Consider the following 23,442-nt stretch of genomic DNA (forward strand, 5'->3'; position numbering starts at 1 on the left):
CAAGGCAATCGGTATCTTAACCACCTATTACATGGATACAGATGCAGGAACTAAACACAATGCAAATATGTTTGATACTGCATGACAGTTCACGAAAGATACTGACATGTGTCAAGGCGGTTTTCTGGTGATCCATAATTCAGTGGCTAAAATACACATCAAAGGTTCTGGGTTCAAAGAACATACCTTTTCCAGTGGAAAACAGAAATAAATTGTCTTTATAACTTCCCAATTATGCTGAGTGCATCTGTGCTATCAGACTGGGCATAATGACTTGGACTATAAAATCCCAACTGGATTGCATGTACCACTATTTGCAGCATATATTATAGCTGTGTGTGTGTGTGACAGCCTGTCTTAGAGGCTACACATTGCAAAAAACATCAAATTAAGAATTAAAACGATTTGAATAATAGCTTGATAAGAAGAGAAAAATATGGAGACTATATCACAGAGGGACACATCAAATGGGACAGTTCTTTAATGCTCAAGAAGAAGAAAAATAATGGGAAGGGGAAGTGTCATTTATTATTGTTTGCCATGGTTTGTATGTTTTATAATTAGCATTGGCTGTCTCAGGGAGAAACTTTTGTGATTATCCAATAGTTTAGATGTTACCCACAAGTACTTCAGAAATGTAAGGGGGTAGCTGTGAACTGTTCATAAGAATTCATATTTCTGCTTAATGGACAAATTTTGGCTTCGTGCGTAAAGTATCAATAATGTTACTCCATGAAAACACTACTCATAGTTGTCCTTTAAGTAGTAGAGAACTAAACAGAGGTCCCAAGTGGTAAGCATCTTAAGTGGCTTAAAGGCCATAAACACAGGCAAACAATGTTTTTGTAAATAAGTTGGCAATTATGTAAATAAGTATGTGCCAAGCTTTAAGCCTGAGGGGTTGGCATGGTGGAGGAAAAATGTAGAGGTGAAAGTGGTTATATTCTCGTAACCATCTTCAGTGGCTTAAAGGAACATGAGCACAAACATTAGTATGTTTGTATATTAATAAGTTTGTTCCAAGCTTTAATCCCAACTCCCAAGGGATTTGGCATGATAGAGCAGGCCATGGCCACTAGACCGGTGGTTGCAGGTTCAAATGCCATGGCTATCATCACACCAGATACATGCTGGACTGAGCAATGAAGTCTTGGAACTCATGTCTGACTCCCTCACATAAGCAATTCACACACAGAGAAAAAGGTAAAGTGTGAAACTTGAGTTTACTAGAGCAAGAGCCAAGTGCTGTTCTCTTCAATTACAAGATGCCTATTTCCCAATTCAAAATGTGCTCCATTTGAGCATTCCTTCAAAGTCTGAAAACAATTAACAATGTCTAACTACAATGCAAACATATAGTTAATGCTATGATTTCAGAAGATTCCAGTGTTTCAGGGATTTTAACGTTAAAAAGAGGCATGATAATATGAAAGAACAGCTCATTTTTTGGTACATATAAAAATCATATTCAAGTGGAAAAGAAAAGATTAGATCGCTGGTAAACCATGTCCATCTAAAAAATGTGGCTATCAGTAAAAAATGTTCCTTGCTGAATAATAAGCAGTTGATTCAACAGATTGCAAGAGAATTGTTGCATAGTTGGACTGTAGGAGCATAAACCATAAGATTGAATCCCAGAGGAAGCTGCTTCTCGTGTTTGTTAGTACTTTTGTGTGGTGGTCATTCTGTTCGTCCAAAAAATTTCTTCCAAATTTACTTATGTAAACTTGGTGTAAGTCTATGTTTGTTGATGAGTTTTGGGAATAATAGACAGTTCTTATGATGTTTTCTTACTTCTGTTATTGTAGCCATCTCTATTTATCTGATTTACTTTATCTTGCACCATTCAAGCTGCTTGAATTATGCAATTGGCTCTTCCAAAGCTGCTCTTTTGGTAATTTTGAAACTTGTGCATACCTTTTAGTGGAAGTCACTGAGTGCCACGACTGCCAACATATTCCAGATCAGAAGCTCACATAAAGAGATTGATCAGGCGTCATGATAATCAGAAGCTCACATAAAGAGATCGATTGTAAAGAGATTGATCAGGCGTCATGATAATTAACATTTATTCTACTGCTTGCAGATGACTTTGTGGGCCATGGTGAAATCTCCTCTATTTATTGGAGGTGACATGAGAAATATGGATTCAAGCACCATCTCTATCATCACGAATCCTGTCCTCCTTGACATACATAACCGAAGCATTAATAACAAAGAGGTAAATAGCATCAGCGCAGTAATGCTGTGGCTGTTTGGCTACTGTACCCACTATTATTCACTTAGGCAGAGTTATTGTTTGTATGGCAGAGCAACAGCGTCAGGATTGATAATATTCGTATATGGGTGGCTAATGCTTCAACAGGTAGATCAGTCACATATTTTCTAACAATTCTAAAATCACTCGCGGTAGGTCAATCATACTAAGAAAGATCATTCACAAACTGCAGATGAAGCATACATTGCCTTCTTCAACCTGGGTTCTTCAGCACGCACAATATCTCCGAAGTTGGCTGATATTACAGGAGATCTCATTACCTGTTCGGTAGATACAGGAGATGCTATTGACAGTGCTGGTGAGAAATTCAGAGCTTTTGATGTTTGGGGTGGTAGAGATCTTGGGGAAATTAACTCTACATTTAGTACTACTGTTCCTGCCCACGGGTGCGTTCTACTTGTGCTGGATTGCCCACTAGTGGCAGTGCTGTAGAAGCCCGTCCAACATTGAAAGTCGAACTACAATTAGTTCAGATCTATTTTTAATTTCAATTCAAAATTTCTCCAGCAGAATCTTGACTAAAAACATGCAAAATCGAGAGAGCGAAGCTACTTCAGTTCGGCACCGTTTAACTTGCCAAAAGCTTTTTCTTGACTCTCAACTAAGCTCAGCAAACTAGATTGTCTATTAGATCGATTCGAGCAAGGACATGGGCTACTGGTCTCACTCTGCATAGGACTATGACAATAATCGATTGATGTAAGTGGGCGCAGCTTGTACCTATGTTCTCTAACAGAAAACATATGGTTAAACTAATTACCGAAACAAAGGGTTTCAAGACGGGATGTTCGTCAAGAGCCATCAATATGAGGCCAAGAAATGTACCAAGCCGACAGGCGAGTGAGCACAACAAGTACAGCTTTGGGATCTTTGCATTTTCTCACTCTGAACTAAAATCCCATCCCAAACGTCTTTAGGCAGCCCGAGTTCGAGTAATCGACACCACTACAAGCCAAGGACATGCCTTTCCAGGTTATAGTAACCGAGTTGGTACCTGAGTCTAGAATTGAGTCCCATCTTGATCGTGTCTCATGGGTATGAATGAGGTCTCCAACTTCAACCACATCACATAAGTGGGTAAGAAAGAGTTATTGTGATAGTGACAACCTCATCTAGCTAGATTTATTTGTAGGCATAGGACTATTGGAAGGTCTCAACCAACGGTGACTTTATATTGCAGGAACACTGAAAGCAATAAACTCCGCATGTTTTTGGTTTTGACAAGGGTGCATCCTACTGTAGAGATGATCCAACTAGAAGAAGGCATTGAATCGCCCTACCTTTTTGTCCTAAGCTAGGGTTGATTCGACTGCAGACATGGTCCATATCCAAGGAGGCATTAAGTGCTTGTGGACCTCAAGAACTTAAAACCAGCAAATAATTTACTATCATGGAGGTATTGCAATCGATAAGCAAATAATTGGTGGTTATATATATATATATATATATATATATATATATATATATATATATATATATATAGAGAGAGAGAGAGAGAGAGAGAGAGAGAGAGAGAGAGAGAGGATGCAATGAAAAGATGGAGGAAATTTTGGAAATTTGAAAATTAAAATCACATATGATTTCTGTTTTTGGCCCGAGTGACTGTATTTAGTCATCTGGTTTTTTATCACTGCCGACGCTCTGCATCCCTTTTGTATCATGCTTGGCTGTCATTCTTTTGTACATAGCGTTTGTTTGCAATAAATAGCAGGGAGCTAATTTCCCGGCACTTTTGCATTGGAAGTTATTTAAATGAATGCATCTTGACGCTGAAGAACCTATTAATCAACATGAGAGGTATAATGTTCTTCTTGTACATCAGATTTTACAAAGATTTAGAAGATCAACAAATCGCACTCTTTTTTTGGCTTATAAAATTTATTTTTATGTCTAAAAATAATTTATATTATTAAGCTTTTGGATGGGAGGGGAGCATGTATGTGGATATTTTTTTGTAGAAATGATATCTCCCGAGGTAAAATTTGAAGGAAGGCAAAGCTTGTGTAGTCAAGCTGGGTGATAAAGCTTTCTCTTTCTCTTCCAAGACCCTTGATGAACCTTTATGCTTGTATTCAAATTCAAACCTTCAAAGAGAAAAAGTAAAGTCAATTTATAAAGCTTAACAATAAGAATCAGCCAATTGAATCGATTTTTTGCACACACACACACACACACACACACACACACACACATATATACACACACATATATATATATATATATATATATATATAATGTTTTTGGTTGATTCACAAATTATTCGTCTGTCATAATTTTTAAATCGTCTTTCTTAATTAAACTGATTTTTTTAATGGTGCAGAATACAGATGCTGTTGGGGACTGTTGTGGGAAATATTCGATTCTATTTAGAAGTGCCTATATATCTTTGTCCCGTTTTTAGCATATATATCATTTCCTAAACTAATCACATTTAGATTCAGTACCCTACAACATGATGCAAACTGGATCTAGATTTGAGAGCCAAACCTTCTATGGTAAATCATGTCTAAGTAGTGTTGATAGAGTAAAGATCCAACTTGCCCAGGAGGCATAGTATGGCTGGTCAGCCTGAGGATGACACAAATGATGCACCTTCAGCTCGATTCCTGTGAGTGCTACCACTAAAACTACCTAAGTTCTCAAGCAGCCCTGGTTCACCTCTCGTGTACCATTGAGCAAATATCAGACCAACCTGAAACCCTAAATGTCACTCAATGAAAACTTGATTTCCAACTGTCAAAAACTTTCATACTCCATTATCAATCTGGTTAAAGAATTTGGAATAAAAAACTTCAAATTATACAAGTTCAAGAGTCTCAATTGTAAGTTTGATAAACAAGTTTGCCTATTAAGTTTCAAGGGACATAACATAGGTGGTCGGACAGAGGTGCGGTAAAAGTGTGTATTTTTTATGTGATTGCTGTAGGTTCTATGTTCATGTGCCATGTAAGGTGGTGCACTACCAAGTTGATGGTGTACCTTCCATTGGGCTGTCAACAGATTAGATTCAAATTAGATATACCCTTAATCATATATGTTTTTTTGGATATTCACATGTTCGGATTCGAATTTGGATTCAAATACGAATAAAGAAAAGTCATATCCAAGTCTGAAATCTGATTTCACAATCTAAATCCAATCCAAATCTGATTTTCATATTCATATCTGAATCCGAATCCAAATTTTGAACCAAATTTTTGCCAATTTTCAAAGTTTAAGAGCATTAGATATAAGATATTTGTTTAAAACTAAATCCGATCCAAATCTATATATGAATCCGATCAGATATTTATATATATCCAAATCTGAATCTGAATTTGATCGGATGTACTTTCTTAAATCCAAATTCAATCAGATTTCTTAATCAGATATTATTTTTTTCTCATATCCGATTTTTTTTCGAATCGGTACGATCAAATATCCGATTCAAATTGGATATATTGACATCCCTAACCTTGCACATCCAAGCCTTGCACAGTCACAGGGAAAAGAGGGGGTGGGGGGTGGAGGGTGTGACATTGGAGGGTAGGGTTTTCTATTGGCAGCAGCTTTCACTCACCCACATTGCTTTCTGATCAAACAAGAAAGAGAAAAGGACAAAAAAGATTGTGCACTAATTACTGATGCATGCTATATGTTGATTTGAACACAAAAGCAACTTGTGAACGGCACCTGGATATTGTGAGTCCAAAACCCATGATGAGCATCTCTATTTGTCAAAACACAAAAAAATTTCTTGTTGGTAGGATGATAAGTGCATTACCAACCAAAGGCAGGCAATGTGTAGCCAGTGATGGGTGCAAGAATTTAATAAAAGAGAATGAACGTACAACCAATATCCCCACAAATAGCAACATTTAAAATCTCATTGGCTCATCAAAAGGTGGCTTCTTGGAGCTGCCCACAACCCATTTGCCCAACTTACATCACACTCAATCAACTGAAAAAAAAAAATATTAAGTGTTTGAACTGGTTCTAGTTCACTGTGGATATGATTAATTTCTTTTCTGTTTGCTTGTACTGCTTGTGAAGTTGGCACCATTCAATGAGGTCAAATTAAAGCAGCTTTTCTTTACCTCATGGTGGTAGGAATGCAGCTTTAGGAAGCAAAGTTTTCAAAAAGTCCACACTCATAAAGCATGTGCAGCCTTTTGAGAACATCACTATGATATTCATATGATTGAGAAAATGAAAAACTGTTACATTCATTTGCACATGGTTTGTGCGTATGAGAGACATTCATTTGCACATGGTTTGTGTGTAACTTATTCACTTGATGAGGGACATCCTTTCTTTGCACATGGGTGGCTAAGAGTGAAGACAGTAGGACAATTAACTCTACCACTGAATGCAAGAGTCAAATCCCACTTGATAAATTATTGGATTGACTTTTTGATTCTTGTTTTCTAGTTCAGAAATTGGTTCATAAGAGCCAATCCAGTTCCCATGGTGGCCCATCCTAACCCTTTCATTTATTCACCCCAAGAGGTTCATTCATCATTGGGTGCTATTCTATTAGACTGTAAATGGCAGGATCACGCTTCCCAAGTTCCGATGCAGCTCAACACCTCCGGGGCAGGGAGAATAGAGAGCCTTTCAGCCGCTTAAGAAAAAAACCTTTTGTTTATTCAGAAGATTTACATAAGTACAGAGGCAAAAATACACTGAATCAAACTAAGGGATTCCTAAAAAAAGAAAACCTGTAGGTCCATTATAAGGTCTCAGTACTTGTCCTTACACAGGGATCAGCTACTTGGTTTGATCTTCATATTTTATAAGATCCAACATGGATACAGAATCATCTTTGGAATCAGGAACTTTGTGGTGATTGCTTATTATCCATGCGTCTAGAGTTTGTCTTGCTGATATAAATTATCTTCAGAAGTTAGGAACAATGATCTCGACTTTTTCTTCTCCAAGATAATTCCTCAAGTTGATGCGTTTGCATCGTAATCATCAGCCATATTCTTGATGCCCTTTATATAAGCTTCTTGCTGCTCTCCGAATTTTCTTGGCCTTCCCGTTTTCCTAACTAACCTTGAAATAGTCTAGCAAAGTTGGTGGAATTGCTGGCAGATTCTCAGCAACCAAGGAATCATATGGCATCCAATGGGAATGGGAATATGTAACAAAATATTATTGACTACAGTAGCAGGAAGCCGAGGACACCCCTTCTCTGCCCTCTTAGACTAACCTTTCCATTCATGGCCGATCATCATCAGTACTGTAATCTCCGCTCTGCATGGTTGCTCCATATGATCAATCTCACTCTTTGATTGAGGGAAGAACTTCGCCACGAAGTGCTGTCTTTCAATAGCACCATATTCTCCACATAATGTTAACCCGTCGTGTCATCGTGCGGATTCTAGCACTTTTCTCTTTGTTTCTCCTTAAAGTAGCTGGTCTGCCAGCTGAGTTCCAGCAGAGAAAGTGATCAGTAGGAGAAAGAAGCTAGCGAAATCTTGGTGGCGCACAATCCAATGCTAATTGTGAGGTCACCAACCCCCTTTGTCCCTGTCAAACTACCCATAAAGATAGGGATGAATTAGGTGAGACTTATTATCCCATGAGGATAATAAGTTGTTAGCCTTGTCACCTGTACCCACCTACCCTGCCCAAGTCCAGTCCGCCGCTCTTCCCGGGAATTTTGATCACATTTTGCAGGCTAAGTCTCTATGCTTTTCTACAAATCTGTAATGTATTTGTTCTTTTCATGCAGAGCTTAGTGCCTAAAAATGAATGACTAAGCTTTCCCGACTTATGAAGTTGTGAATATGGTACGTTGAAGAACAAAACCTCTTGATTTTGTGTCAAAAAGGTATTGTAAACAAAATATGAACATCCTAACGGGTTCCTATACAGTAATTCAATGTAAATCATGTTTGAATTCAAATTACTACTATCAAAATTTTGATGCTACTAGAGACATTCATTTTTTGATTACTAAACAAAATTTGAACCTCGAAATATGTTTATAACTACTCATTTAATATAAATCATGTTTGAATTAAGATTAGTTTTATAAAAAAAATTGATCTTTCTATTATCAAACTTTTGATATTATAAAAGCTGCTCATTTTTTATGATTAAACAACATTATTAAAGTATATTGACTAACTTATTTCTCACCAAATCATTTTTAAGGTGGATTGTAAAAAAAGAAAAACTTTGATGTGATGTAGGATCCTGAAAGCAGCTAAGCAAAGAAAGCGGTGGGTATATATATATATATATATATATATATATATATATATATATATATATATATATATATATATATATATATATATATATATATAGAGAGAGAGAGAGAGAGAGAGAGAGAGAGAGAAGCTGGATCTACATCCAAGTATATGTGGTGCCCACACCAAACTGGGTCGGTGACTCAAGTGTCCTCCGCCAAAAATTGGCGGCTCCGCCTCAGGATTAAGGACGAGATGGTTAGGATGAGAGATCCCAGAAACAACAAAAAAGTTGATTCCAAGACGTGACAAATTTTTCTTGGACTATTATTACCATCAGTACTACAAGGTAGGTTGATCTTTCTCCACATCAGGACACGAGGAGTTGAATTTGAAGGATGAAAGTGTTAGCTCCAAGTAGAGTACAAGTTAAGGGAATCAAAATAAATGCATTCAAAGAAGCTTCAAAGCATTTTATAAATGCCCACTTGCCTGCCAACCATCGATTTATGCCAATAAAAAAAGGATCGTTGCTTTCGCAAGAAATGAAAAAAAAGAAAGGAGGATGATCCAACATGTCCACTGGAAGAAGAAAGGGGGTTGATGAGGTTGGCATCTTTATTTGGTGCCAATCTTCGGATGTTAAACTCGAATTCAAATCTTGGATATGAGATTGAGCACCTTTAATTCGGATCTAGTTGGTGATTGAATCCAAATTTCTTTAACAAGTGTGACTAAACAGATTCAAATTAAATCAGATTGGTAATCAGCGTTACCTGATTTATTTACTTGCCTAGTTGTAGGTCCTTGGTTTAATCAAGAATGTGTGATCTTTTCCGACTTCGTGGTCCGGTTTGGATGGCTCAAATTCACAGGTTTGATAAGGGCTACAGCGGATAAGTAGGGCAATTAGTGACAAAGTCTTTCGACCCGAGTGCAGTTTTCATGAGTTCAAGGGAAAACAAAGGTAAGCCTTCTAAACTCGGCTTGCTAACTTGTGTTTCATTTTCATTTAGATTTATGGTTGGCCCGCTAAACTGGCTTTCTAAGCTTATTTATCGGTTTCACTCGAATTTCTAGCTTGGTCACTGACACTAAAACTTTAATTATTATAGTCATGGCAGACCAAGTGAATGGTGACTATTCTTCCGCAGCCGACTTTCAGGGGCGGAGCCAAAAAATTTTTACGAGTAAGACTAAATTAAAGTTTTTAAATTTTGATAAAAGCTGAAATATCATTTTTCAAAAATTTATATAGGATAAATGAAATTTTTTAAAATTTATATGTAATTTTTTTTTTTTAATTTAAGAATACAAAAGTCTAATATCGAGTCGTCTTTCCCTTTCCCAAGTGGTTGGCAGGGGAACAGCGAGTTTGGTAAGCAAGTTTGGAATTGTCCCAAGAGAATGAAGTCATTCCTCTAAGAATAAAAAAAAGAAAGTAGTATTGAAAAGATGTAAGCATGAAGTCTTGTGGCCGATAAAGACGCGATCGAAAGTCAAGAACTGGTAATGTACTGAAGCAGTTGGTAAAATAAAACAATAAGACAAGTTGGTAAAGAAGGATAACCAAACAAATTTGTGCAACCAGCAACCAAAGATCCACGACAATCGTACAAAGGCAAGTTCAATTTTTTACAGTCAAATTCATAAATTTGATATTTTTTTTCCCAAATTGTCTCAATGAGAGTGGTATACTCGGTGCACACAACATGCAAATGCAGGGGACATTTTTAAAATTGTTGAAAAAGAAATGTTCTTTTGAGCATTTTTTTTGCTTTTGTCTTTTGCCTTTACAAAAAGTTTCTTTTTTTTTTAATTTAAATAAGAGCATTTTCATCATTAAATTAACCATGCTAGTGCACAAAATTTTGTGCGTACATAACGAGGTTAGTATGCCAGCACCGATAGAATCTCAGTTGTCAGTTCAATTCATGTGGGCACTTTATTTATGTGCTAATGAAGTACTATAGAAAAAAAGGTCTTCATTAGTTAAGATACTAAATTAATTATAGAGGTTCACACCAAGCACCAACGTAGCCCTAAACCCTAAGAATTCGAGACAGACTTCTGCTCTTGCTTCAAAAAAAAAAAAAGTGAGATCAAATCCTCTTCAATCCTCCTAAATATTCATTTTTTTTACAACATTTCAATAAAAATATCTTGATCACTGAATCACAGACAAGGTTTTATAGTGGGGTCATTCCGCATTACATGCAAACAGTTGCATGCCCTTCAATATAGGTGGACTTCATTTATGGCTATTCAATGAGTTTAATTGGCCCACTGTGCAGTAACCTAACCTAGCTAATTTGTAGGTGGACCTTTCTCTGACTATGGACAACCCATAGCAACAAGTGGGTTCAGTTCATTAATTGACTATCGACATACTTTCTCTCACATAATTCCATATCTAAGAGGCAAGTTATAACATAAAAGATGATGCAAACTGTACGTGAAGTTAGGCTTGTGATCAGATCTAATTTGTATCTCCATGTCACTTCCTCCAAAGTTAAGCCACATATAATTTGGACCAGTTTGTATATTTTTTTTTGTGAAAAATTTTATTAGCAAATCTGCGCGCAGCTATAGTATTGAAAAGTTGAGTGACGTTTAAGAAGTTTTCTCTAATTCCAATAACAAAGAAACAATAGTTTGAATGACTTGTAGTAAAGAAGTTGGCCACATGATTGAGTTGCAGTGACCGACAATCTGGCCATTCGGAAAGTGACCTCAATGAGTCAGAGCAGACCCAGGCCCGCCTTATCTGGGAACTTGGGTCCGCAACCTAGGTCCCGTGTCTAAACCCTAACGTAGTGTAGTTCATGATATGACAACAATGGCCTCAATCATGATCCGGATCTCGATCAAGTTCAAAGTTTCAAATCGGTGCATGACATGTGTCTTCCTAATCTACTTTATATGATACGCGTTGTTATACACACAAACATATACATAATACATAGGTATACAGGTCGATATGCTGTTTTTAAGTTTCAGGCCTAATCTGATATCAGATCATCCATTTAATTGTTACTAATTTACTATTGTTTAGACCCTTCATTTATATCTAAGTTTGGTAGATCCATGCGATTGGATCTAGACCCATTATCCTTGCTATCTTCTGCTCTTTGCTATTTGCTACCTTGTTTAGTTATTTCATCAACTTGAAGATTCAATTCAACTCCTTTTAATATATCCTTCCTCTTTCATTTTGCTTAACTGCAGTGCTTTGGATCAACAAAATCATAATCATCCAAAATATAAGTCTACTCATGGTTAAGAGTTCAATTCTCACTGGAAGAGTTTATAACTATACTTGTGCCTACCATAATTAGTTTAGTTTGGGCTCTGATGGTCAGAGTGAGGCTTGGTCCTAAACCATCAACATTGACAGTCAGACACGAAGATTGTGCTAACCATGTTTAGTTGAAAAAGTAAATTGGATCATTCATTACTATAAAAATGCATAAATTTTCTAGATAACGGGAAAATTAGAACTTTTTCTTTGCAAAAATAATAAAATATAGTAGATCACCTGGTTATTTTCCTCTATTTCCTAGCTTAACAAATTGAACATACACATTAATTAAGGAAATAAATGCATCTCGTTAACTTCCGAAGCAATATATATATATACTTATATTAAGTTCGGTAATTGCAAGGTCCTCTTTCGCCAGCTCGTACTCATTATCACAATTGAAAGAAGAAGCAAGAACCGTCTGCGTATAAGAGCATAAAATATTTGTTTTCGATTTATAAAGCATAAGTTATAGAACGCGTTGTTTAAAATCAAGTCTAGCATATAGCTTTTAACCGGCTATCTGCTTGTCTCCTTTCATGGAAGCAAACTGTATATTTTGCAGCATTCTTGGAGGTTTTATCTTGTTATCAAGCCGATGAACAAAAGCAATTATTCAACCTGACAAATGAAAACCAAACAAGAAGAATTTAGTGCCTATATATATATATATATATAATCTGGGCATTTGGTTTTGCTTGCATCATTCTTATAAGCACATCCCATAAACACGAGCTTTTTCTTCGGGTTGCTCACCTACTTATCGGAGCTTAGTTTGAATCAACTTATTCACTTGCATTTCCTAATTATTATCGTCACTAATGTTTGGAATTGGTAATTACCTCAAAGTTAAAACTGTTTTTCTTGGCTCGAGGCTCTTTTTGCGTTGGTACTCGACATTTGAGGAACAAGACGCAGAGGACGTCCATAAACTGTTTACTACGTTAGAGACTTATATAGAGTGAAGGACTTACTGCCTCCTTCAAAGGTTTGCCCAGGTCATGAAGTTCCCATGGCTTTTCATTTTCCTTTTCGAGTTCTCATATTCTACATGGTCGATCGATGACTTGGTGACAATCATTCACCACGAGAAAACAAGCAATAGACGCATGATTCTGCTGGCCACCCTGAAAAGCCAACAAAAATCAGAAAGGATAAAAAACACAGTTCAAGAAAGACTATACAAGAGTAAAAATCAATCTTTCTCCAATCAACACCGCCCAAAATGCTCACAAAACCCCACCAAAAGAAGATCAGAAACTGTTGGAATAGACACTGCCATCTCCCAAAACCATTGCTTTTGTAATTCGATCTTGATCCGCACTGAATAGTATTTGTCGGAAGAGAAAATGACACCTTCTCCAGGATAAATTGCTTTCGAGTCTCCCTTGTCACGCAATTCAAGCAGATAGGCGTCAAGTGCCATTCGAAACGCTGATCACAAGCGCATTAGATCCAATCACAATCTTGGTTCCATACTTTAAAGCAAGAAAAGGAAAGCTCAGTTGTCTGAACTTTCAGGGAGCAGCAGTGAAGTCCTTCGCGGTCCACACTCCCGACCCAGGAGGTTCGCCAATGCCACCACGGCACCACCACCACCAACTCCATGGAAATGGCCGCCTTTGCTGATTCCAGAACAGTACTCTTTTGTTGGTCATCAACCACAAATAGTTACACATTCAACTAATTCCTTATCGTCGGCGCTCTGGTTCGGGAGACGTCCGTACCGCTCCTTTCTGATCTGTGTAACAGAAAAGCCGGCCGGTTAATTTCTTTTTCCAATTAAAATAAGTTCCCACTCAAGAGCATTTTGCAAATGATTATAAACAGAGCTTGAATTTAACCATATAGTTATGGAACAGTAAGTTCATAATTCAGATGAGATAACAGAATGATTCAGCCACATTTTTCTTGATTTCCGGCTGTCACAGGGATTATTCGTAACAAAAAAAGGATTCCTGCGAAATAATACGTAGAATTTAGACAAGTTTATTTTTTTCTAATTTTTTTTCCCACTAAAGAAGCCTCCACTTCAAAAGTTTTAAAAGGTGACAATTATATGTCGCAGGCAAGAATAATATCTGGAAGGCAGCCTAAATACGGCTTCTAGGTGCAAGCTCCATTATAGGAAAAAGCTAGATCTTTTAGCAAAAACTATTTTAAAGACTGCTACTTTTGCGAGCAAAAATTCCTCGTGGAAAAGTCTGCTAAACGAAATTTCTAATGGGCAGAATAGTATTCTTCAGTTCCAAAAGTTTTTCTTCTGTCCGGCACTTCGATTGTTCCGTTCTTCATGCGTTGCGTGATCGATAGCTTGAACGCTTTTTGCATCCAAATTTGCTTTGAATTGATAAAAAATAGGATGGCTTTATGCTAAAACTTTGGAAAAGTTGTTCTAATTGAACTAATTTTATGCCGAGCATATGCTTTAGTAAAGAAAAGAAAAAAAAAAAAACCAACGAGTTCCTCAATTAAGGAAAACCACTTTTTCATTAAATCTTTGCAATAAAAACAAATTAAAGAAATGTTTGTTTTTTTTAATTAATAAAAATAAAAAGCGACCGTCATTCTTCTTAGAAGAAGCAGGATTACCTCAATTAAGCGCCTGATTTGGGGCTGTCAGTGTCCTCGAGACTTGGACCTCGGACCCACCAGGCTTTGACCTCGCCGTCTAGGCTCCCGCTGTAGATCAGGACGGACCCGGAGGCGGGCTTGGGCGCGGACACTGCCAATGACTTGACTGGCCGCTCGTGCCCTTCGAGCACCGCGACGGAGCTGTATTGATTGTCAATGCCCCTCCGCCAAACCCTGACCGTCCGATCGGCCGAGCCGCTGACTAAGAACCCCGAGGCGACCGCCAGGCAGAGCACGGCCCGCGTGTGACCGCGGAGAGCGCCGGCAACCAACATGTGCTGCGCGCTCTCCTCCCTCTCCCACACCAGGATGGACCGGTCGCACGCGCCGGAGTAGAGGATCGAGTCGTCTGAGCTCAGCGCCAGCGCGTTCACCGCCGAGCGGTGCCCCTCAAGGGTCGCAACAAGCGAGTGCTTCTTCTGTCCGTCGGACCTCGCCCAGACCCTGATGCGCGTGTCGGCCGAGCCTGTGTAGACCGTGCCGTCGTCCGAGACGGCGAGGGCGTTCACCGCATCGTCGTGTGCTCGTACCGATTCGATGCAGCGGAAGTCCGACAGGCGCCAAATTTTTAGGGTTCGATCCCAGGACACGGAGTAGAGGAAGCCGTTTCGGGCGGCGAGGGCGGAGACGGCGTCGACGTGGTCGATCCACAGGCTGCTGCGGTGGCGCCGCAGCGGGACGTGGTTGCGCGGGAGGAGGAACCGGAATGCCCGATCCGACGCGGTCGGAAGGGAGGCGACTCGCCGGAGGCGGCCCGTCAGCTCCCAGACCCGAATCTTGCCGTCCTGATGTGCGGTGAAGATCGTCGCCGCGGCGACCGCGATGCACTTCACCGCTCCTTCGTCGGAGGAGGACGTCAGCAACTCCGGTTCCGTCAAGTCGCCGGGATTCTGAAAGCGAAAGAGCGCAGCGGAGGCGGTGCCGGCGAGAAGTGAGGACGCAGATACGGCGAGAGAGTGAACAGCGCCACAAGGAATCCTTGTGGAAGAAGCGGAAGACATTTCAAAGCCGGCGAGGCAGTCGGGTGACGGCCTTTGGAGGGAGCGGACGGAAGGTATGCTGGACTGGGACGAGAGAACGAAGCTTCCGCCGTCGGAGCGAGGGGTACCGGCCGAGTTATCGTCAGAAGGAAGTGAACTCGTCGGAAAATCTAAAATTCCCGGCCGGGACCCGGCCACAGATACGGCGTCGCTGGACGGTGGGGAGCAACGGAGGCAGCGGAGCACCGCCATGGAGACGTGGCAGTGGGAAGGGGAAGAGAGAGTGAGAAGCCGCCAAGTAAGGGGGGAGCAGGTTGGAAGGACTCGTATAAAGTAAACGCGCCAGGTATTTTATACGCGGCGAAGACAAAGAAAAATGGATCCAGAACCAGCGGGTGCTTGGATTTGGGCCCAGATCTGTAGTAATCAGATCCAAGTCTCCTACTTGAATGAGGGAGATTTTTCTTGTAAATTTAGTTCGTTAAAATGCATTACTGTCGATTGAAATTGACATATTACCGTGAGAAGATGGAAACTGCAAAAAATAGAAACATTTTGATTTAAAAAGATCATCAATAGTGTGTTTGGTAGCTACGAATATGAGATCTGAGGCCGATCTAAGGTCATTTTTATCTAAGATCATTTTTATCTAAGATCGTTTTTATGATTTTACTAAAAGAGAGATAATCAGTTTACTGCAACAACTTCAAACACAATATTTTTTAGAAAAAAATTGCTAGAAGAAAAGGGAGTTGAGATTTTTTGAAAGCTGCGGATGTCAATCCGACTAAAGTGAGAGAGCCAGGTTTTTCCTTGCAAATTCAAAGGGGGTGACGTAAATGAGGTGAGATGTGATTGGCATGTGGGTTTCATGTTTTCATATAGATATAGATAAGGTGGTAACAAAGTCCTGATAAAGAAATTTCTCTTTTTCTTATATTCTACAAATTGTTGTAGTTGTGTTCAAATGGGGATTAAAATTTTTTGTCTATCGGGCATTAAATATATAGGTAACAAATTTTCAATTAATAACATCGAAGTAGTGTTCATTTCCTGCTCGGCCATTGGTTGTTGTACAAGTGGACCGCACAAACCGTTTTTGACATTTGGCAAGTTTTTGAGTTGCATTTGCATAAAGATGGGTTTGGAAATTGGAATGTCAATTTTGGGGTTGCATGTCATAGCTCAAAATGGTGAACTTGGTGAGCATTATGCGGCGCGGCGCATCTTTGGTTAATCTCGTGCAGGGTTATGTTCCAGTTCTTTTACTGTAGAGGGGTATGTTTTATGTACAAGTTGAAGCACATGGAGATTTTACCACCTGACATTAAGACAGTTAGGGATCGATTTTACGCTCTGTTTGGATGGAGGGAAATGGAATGATTGAAGAATCAATCTTTTGATTGGTTGATTAATTAAAGAAAAAGGAAATGAAAGGAAAGTAAAAAATGTGTTTGGTTGCAAAAGAAGGGAATGAAAACGATGCTATAATTTAAATTCAATCCTTCCAAAATTGAAGGAGTTCGAAAAGAAAGGAAAAGTCTATCTCATTCTACCATGTATACCCTTGATCTTACGTAGCTCTTTCTCTCCCTCTTCACCGTGTTCAAGACTCCGATGGGTGCGGGGTCTGTCTCTCTCTCTCCCTTCCCGCCGTTGCTGGAGACTTGAATGATAATTTTATCCATTCAGACCATACTGACCATCGCCGGAGACACCCTCGCTACCGTTGGACAGTGGGTTACCGCTGTTCATTGTGTTTCTTGTATACCCCTATAATTGAATGTTATATTTATTATTGTAAACTAATATAAATTCTATCATTTTCATTTCTTTTTAATGAAGCAATTTTTATAATCACTTCTTTTCTTTTCCTTTCACCTGTCTCTTTCCTTTCATTTCTCTCCATCCAGAAAGATTTGACTCTCACTTGAGTGACGACTAAAATTCTTCCTTCCCCATGAAATTTTGATGGAAAGAATTTGGTTCGAGTGGGACGTTCAACAGATAGAAATGGATCTGCACTTTTGACCAACTTTTCCGCCTTCAAGGCTTAGCCTTGGAAAATACGAACCCTGTCGTGGTCGTCCGGGTCTAGTCGTTAGGCGTGCTGGACCGTCGTTGTTGTATTAAAAGTAAATGTGGGTCGGATCTGCATCGTGAGTCCGTGATTCTAGATAGCACTTTCATCCAAGGATTCTTATGGATCCAATTCGTTTAGATCATGTAGGTTTGTATTTCATTCGGGTCAATATCCACCCGTACGGCGATATGCATGAAAAGCGGACCCAGTTGAGATCCAGATTCAGGACCCAGCATGGTTATGGACCCGTTCCGCCCTACCGCGCGGAGGGCTCCAGTCCTGTTGGGCTTTGGATTTTGGCATATTGGAAACGGGTCGCATTCACGGGTCCGGATGAATGTCTGACCGGTTCTTCTTTTGGACCACCAAGGAATTTGTGGATCTGACTCCTGTAACTTCTGGCCCGCATTGTTGCCGCATCTCTGACTTCATCAAATACTTTCTTTTGTTTGACACTAAAAAAATGGAAATAAAATTCTAGATGTGGGACTCAATTGTTTTTTTCCTGTTTTTTTTTTTTTTTTTTTAGAGGTGAAAATTGAACCCAAGTCGAGATACTTTGTCGCTCACCCGGTAGCATAAAACCCTAAGGCCACGGTTCTCTCCATTCAAATGTCATCACATGTTTGACAAGAGTTTGCTCCTCAAACCAAGTGACCGACTGCCTACCCAACCAGTGCCCCGAACCCTTTGGGCCTCTATCATCTCTAACCCTTGTGTGCAAAAGGTGGTGTACATGAGATTTGATCTCATATTACTTTTCTAAGAACCAAATAGCAAGTAGGGATGTCAATTTATCCAATTTGAATAGAATATCCGACTAAACTGATCCGAAAAAATTGGATATGAAAAAAAAAATTAATATCTGATCATATTCGTTTTTTTAATAAATGGCATTCGATTGGATTTAGATTCGGATATACATAAATATTCGATTGGATTCAGATTCAGATATACATAAATATTCGATCACTATTAAATTTTAAAAATTGGCAAAATTGAGATATAAATTCAAAAATCGGATTCTAAGCGAATTCGAATTGCAAAATCGGATTGGATTCAGATTCAGATATGACTTTTCTTTACTCGAATTCGAATATATGAATATTCGAAAAAATGAATATGATTAAGAATATATCCGATCCAAATCCAATCCATTAACATCCTAGCAAGACTCATTTCAAAAATCAATTTTGAAAATGTTTTGGCATTTTCGACGAGATCAGATTTCAACCATGGTTCAAATGTCACCAAATCCACATTGTTTCCAACCCTACCTAAAGGCCTATAACAAGGTAATAAAAAACAACTATTCTGCAAACTTGTATATTTTATATATATATATATATATATATATATATATATATATATATATATATATATATATGAGAGAGACTTTGAACCGTAATAGGTTTTGAGACAAGTTTTATAAAATCCTAAAGATGATAGACATAAGGGAAGGTAAGAATGATAGAGAAAGTCATTTGATTTGATCTATTTCACAAGTACCTTTTTAAAGTTTACAAAATTATTAAAAAATGTAGAAGTTGACAAAGCAATCTCTATATTTCGGTTTTTTTTTCTCCAGGTTACCGATTCAGATTTAACAATTAAATTCTAAGATGTCGGGAGGACTTTTAATAAAGCATGCGAAAAAAAGGTTAACCGAGATTTTTTTTAATTAAAAATAAATTAGACATCTTTCTAACTCTTTAAACGAGGTTGCATTTTTTTTTACACGTTTTGCCTTTTCTTCCCTTGACTAGACTAGAGAAGTGAGAAGGAAAAAACCGGGACGCAACTAATAATACTTGGGGCCCTCCGGGGAAGTGGGCTTAACGCCCTAGCGAGCCCACCATCTCGTAGTGGAGTCGCAGCCCAGACCCACTTATGACATTCATCTTTAAACTCCATGAAATGCTTCATTCTTTTTTATATTCTTCAAAGGCCTTTGAAAAGAAAACTATATTCTTATTGAAATATATGTTCTTAGGATGATACATTTTTCTAAAACACCATGTTCTTGAAAATCATACAAACCATTTAGTTGTTAGATATAGAAAGAAGATCTACGATGACATTATGGTGTTTGAAAGAAAGACATGGTATGGATTGAACATGAGTGACTGAAATGAATAATTTGGAAATGCCTTTCGAGCTCTTCTCTTCGCTTAAATAGTCTTTAGCAGAGTAAAAAGCTAAAGTTTTAAGCTAAGAGAATTCTTTTGTATGAATGTGTTTGTGGGCTTTCTTTTTCAATAGAGGATGGAGAGACTTATAATCTCTCAAAAGATCCAGTTCTAGAAAAACCACATTCGGTTCTAAATCCTTGTAGGTCCGATCTAAGTAGATCCAGACTAAATGAAATTCAAATTTGAGCCAAGACCAACATGTTTGTATCGCGGGAAAAAGTGTCTCAGAACAAGTTTGACATGGAGCATATCATTCAACATAGTGTAGCAAAAAATGCATTAGAAGATGAACCTAAAAAGGATTTAGTTTACTGAAAATTGACGAACAAATACTTCCACATATGGAACCATTATTTGGACAAAGAAGCGCAACCTTTCCCTATTTTGAGCGTGAACCAAAAGTTATGTACAGCACATGATCGCTTTAGTGTTAGGCCTTTCTCTGTTCCCCTTTTTCTCTCTTTTGGGGGACAAAGAATCCAAAGGAAACACGCTTTTATTATCCACGATAATGTCACGCTGCTGTTAAAAACTGCAACTCAATGAAGGCCACAAGCTTGCCTCGCAGTATTAGTCGCTAGATTTCAAAAAATACTTTTGTATGTTGGAAAAAGAAGTAAGATATATACATTTATTATTAGGGGGCTCAGGCCAATCTGGCATGCAATACAACGAGGGGATGACAGAATATCATGGTTTTGTCTTCTTGGTCGAGCCAGAAATTTGTGGCTAAGAGGCACTAAGGTTTAACTTTTAATCTTTAAAGGGCACTCATAGAGAAATAAATAAAAAACAGAGCCGTACCAAATTGTCAATAATATAAAAATAAAGTAACTTTTGTGGGCTGTGTGGGCAATTGCACACACTAGTTTACAGGCGTCTCGAGAAAAAGGGGAGGCTTCTACCTTCACTCGAATGGTGAGATTAGCTTATTGCTTGCTCAGTAAAATCAGCATCAAATAAAGACCCCAATGAGCAAAACACTTCCTCTGATGCGGGGAAGGGAATGTGAGTTGTGTTCAACCATCTGTGACGCAGTCTCGAATCGCATCAGTGAAAATCTGTAACAAAATATATGTTGTAAGGAAGATGAACACATTCCCTTGCGGGGAAAAGAAAAAGGAAAAGGAACGGGAAACAGAGATATATGATCATCAGTATTGGGGCGGTGTCGCATTTGCCCTCGTGCTAACTTGATACTAACGGACTCAGAAATTTTTCGTTGGAGGGGGCACTAATTCAATATCTTTGATTCTGTTAGAGGCACTTATATAAGCAATCAAATATATCAAAGCATTCTCACTGCTACTGCTGGTTGTCAGTCCAGCTTGAGTGAGGAAGAAGATGAGATTGTTACTGACTCTGTTGCGTAACGCGCCATTGAAAGTCATGCATGGTGGACAAGTGAATCACTCGAATAGCTCTGAACGTTTCAACTTCCAGACAAACAAATCAGTAGTGGAGGAGTTAGGTGCATGTGGGCAATTGCCCCCCCAGAACCATTCATTGTCAACTGCAAACCATGTCCACTTATATAAGGGCCACCACTGTATAGAAGTGTTGGAAATTTCTAGTTCCACCACTGTATAGAAGGAAACATGATATGATATGATAGGCGAATGGGAGTATCCCTAGATATAGCGCAGCACAGACAATGAACGGCCCTCAATAATGTAGAGAAATAGCTGCCCCTTTAAGTCACTTCCAACTTCCTTCTTTCGCTGCTCACATGTACATGAATGTAGGTTGCTGAATGCATTGCAGTGAGCCAATGGATACATATGTTGCTTGTGATGTGACTTGGACAACGCATCAAATAAGCAGTGAGCTTAGTTGAGACTTAGTTTATCTGTCCGGTGTGCGAGCGCTTGCCCATAATTTTATTAACTAATTTGGTGTTGTTTTTTACTTTTAAATTTAAAAAATTAAATTAAATTAATCACATCAAATAATTTTATTTGATGTAATCTTGAGGAGTGGTAGTATAATGGGCGGCAAATTGATTGTCCAAGTACTCAAAACAGATACTAGCTGCTTACCAACTTTAGCCATATCCAATGCGCTAACCGTTGGGAGGAGATGGCAAAGACTCTTTGAACCCCCCCAAGAATTTTCACTAAGCTGCAAATCAGTTACGAATCGATCAAAATGTAAAAAAAATAAAAATAAATGAATAAATACACAAAGTTAATTAAAAATATAAAAAAAAAACTATAAGATATTCTTCGGAATAATTTGAGAGCACACTCATGGCATTCTTGAATCAAAGCCGATGCAACATTGACTTGAAATCACCAAGGACAAACCTTAGATTCAGCGGCGAGCATTGGTTTGAAGCGGGTTTTCCGCCACCGCTCCCGGCTGTCCAGAAAAGTAGAAGTTTACGTTAATGATTGAGGTGCATTTTTCTACTTTTGCTGCTCCACAGTTTCCCTTTACTGCGCTTCATATATTTTTTTATTGCGAGAACTATAGTGCGAATATGTCTCACATCTGATTCTTGAATTAATTAACAAGCCTTGGTCACATCATATAGTTAATTTGGAACATCATCATGGTGTTTCTTATAATGTACTCATATAGAACAAATGTTCTAAGAATATAATGTTCTTGTAGATCCGACTTTTTTCACTACCCTTTTAATTTTTCCATGGAAAGGATCAATCGCGAGATTGGCCGTAGACGATGATGTAATGCTTTTCTATGATGAGAAAGAAAAGAAAAGTTGTCTTTCATACATTCACTCTAACTGATTCTACATTTTCAAAATATAAACCCCCTATGGAACAAACTAACCTACTAAACAATCAAATTATATATATGATTAGATATGGAATCTAATAGCTTTGGAGGTCTTAGGCGGCAGGCAGAAAGACCACTAGCCTAACATGAGAATTTGAGCATAAAAAAGAAGTTGCCATTATTGGCTGAGTTGAGCTAAAAAATGGGTAAAAGCAACACCTGTTCAATGCTGCATTAGGAATAAAACAAAAGACTCCATATATAAAAATTTGATAAAAGCAACACCTGTTCAATCGTGCGTTAGAAAAATGAACTCTCTGCGTCAAAAGCTATTTGGATGGCATGTTACGGACAAAATGTTTCAACGATATAAGAATGAGGAAGTGTTTAGCGTGGGACCCTCGATTAAATTTTAGCCACCATCTACCCTAGACAGTATGCAAGACCTTCCTAGCAACAAATTATGATAAATTTATGTATTCTTCTATACTGTTAGTTGTTTATATTAAATTTATGTAGAAAGTTTGTAGAAGGGGAGGGATGCAACTTGCCGGGTCGGTGGTTGGTAGGTGGTCTGTTTCGAATCTCAGTACCACTTAGGAATGTACGACGAGTCGAGCTAGTTCGGGCTCAACGTGAATTCATTCGTACAAGCTGGACTCGTTTATTAAACGAGTCGAGTTTGAGGTCGAGTTATAAATGAGTAGAGTTTGAACTACACGAACTCGACTCGGCTTGTTTGTTTTTCATTTGTCTTGCTATGTCTTTGACTCTTGTCCTTTTTTTTTATTTTTCATTTCTTCCAACCTCCGTCTCTCTCTCATTCTACTTCTTTTTCTTCTTTCTCCCACCTCCTCTTTCTATGAGGCTGCAACTGCAAGTCACAAACCAGGTAATAGTTTTTCGGTTTCAATGCTAGGTTGTACGAGTTGGTGTATAATTGATTTTTGATGTAAGCAATGAAATTTAGATTGGTACTCTTCACAGACTGTTTTCTGGTGAACAATTTATGTTTTAGAGAAAAACAGTGGAATAATAGTGGAGCTGTTT

General features: G+C 38.5%; 1 protein-coding gene across 1 annotated transcript; it reads right to left on the reverse strand.

Moving 5' to 3' along the window:
- Positions 1 to 12,744: 12,744 nt before the first annotated feature.
- On the reverse strand, positions 12,745 to 15,690 carry LOC116247084 (protein JINGUBANG-like). Its single transcript, XM_031619037.2, has 2 exons — positions 14,354 to 15,690; positions 12,745 to 13,502 (listed from the first exon to the last, which is right to left on the reverse strand). The coding sequence occupies exon 1, from the start codon at positions 15,625 to 15,627 to the stop codon at positions 14,359 to 14,361; it is 1,269 nt and encodes a 422-aa protein (XP_031474897.1). The 5' UTR covers positions 15,628 to 15,690; the 3' UTR covers positions 12,745 to 13,502; positions 14,354 to 14,358.
- Positions 15,691 to 23,442: the final 7,752 nt, after the last annotated feature.

This window comes from Nymphaea colorata, chromosome 2 (genome assembly GCF_008831285.2).
Source record: "Nymphaea colorata isolate Beijing-Zhang1983 chromosome 2, ASM883128v2, whole genome shotgun sequence".
Taxonomy (NCBI): Eukaryota; Viridiplantae; Streptophyta; class Magnoliopsida; order Nymphaeales; family Nymphaeaceae; genus Nymphaea; species Nymphaea colorata.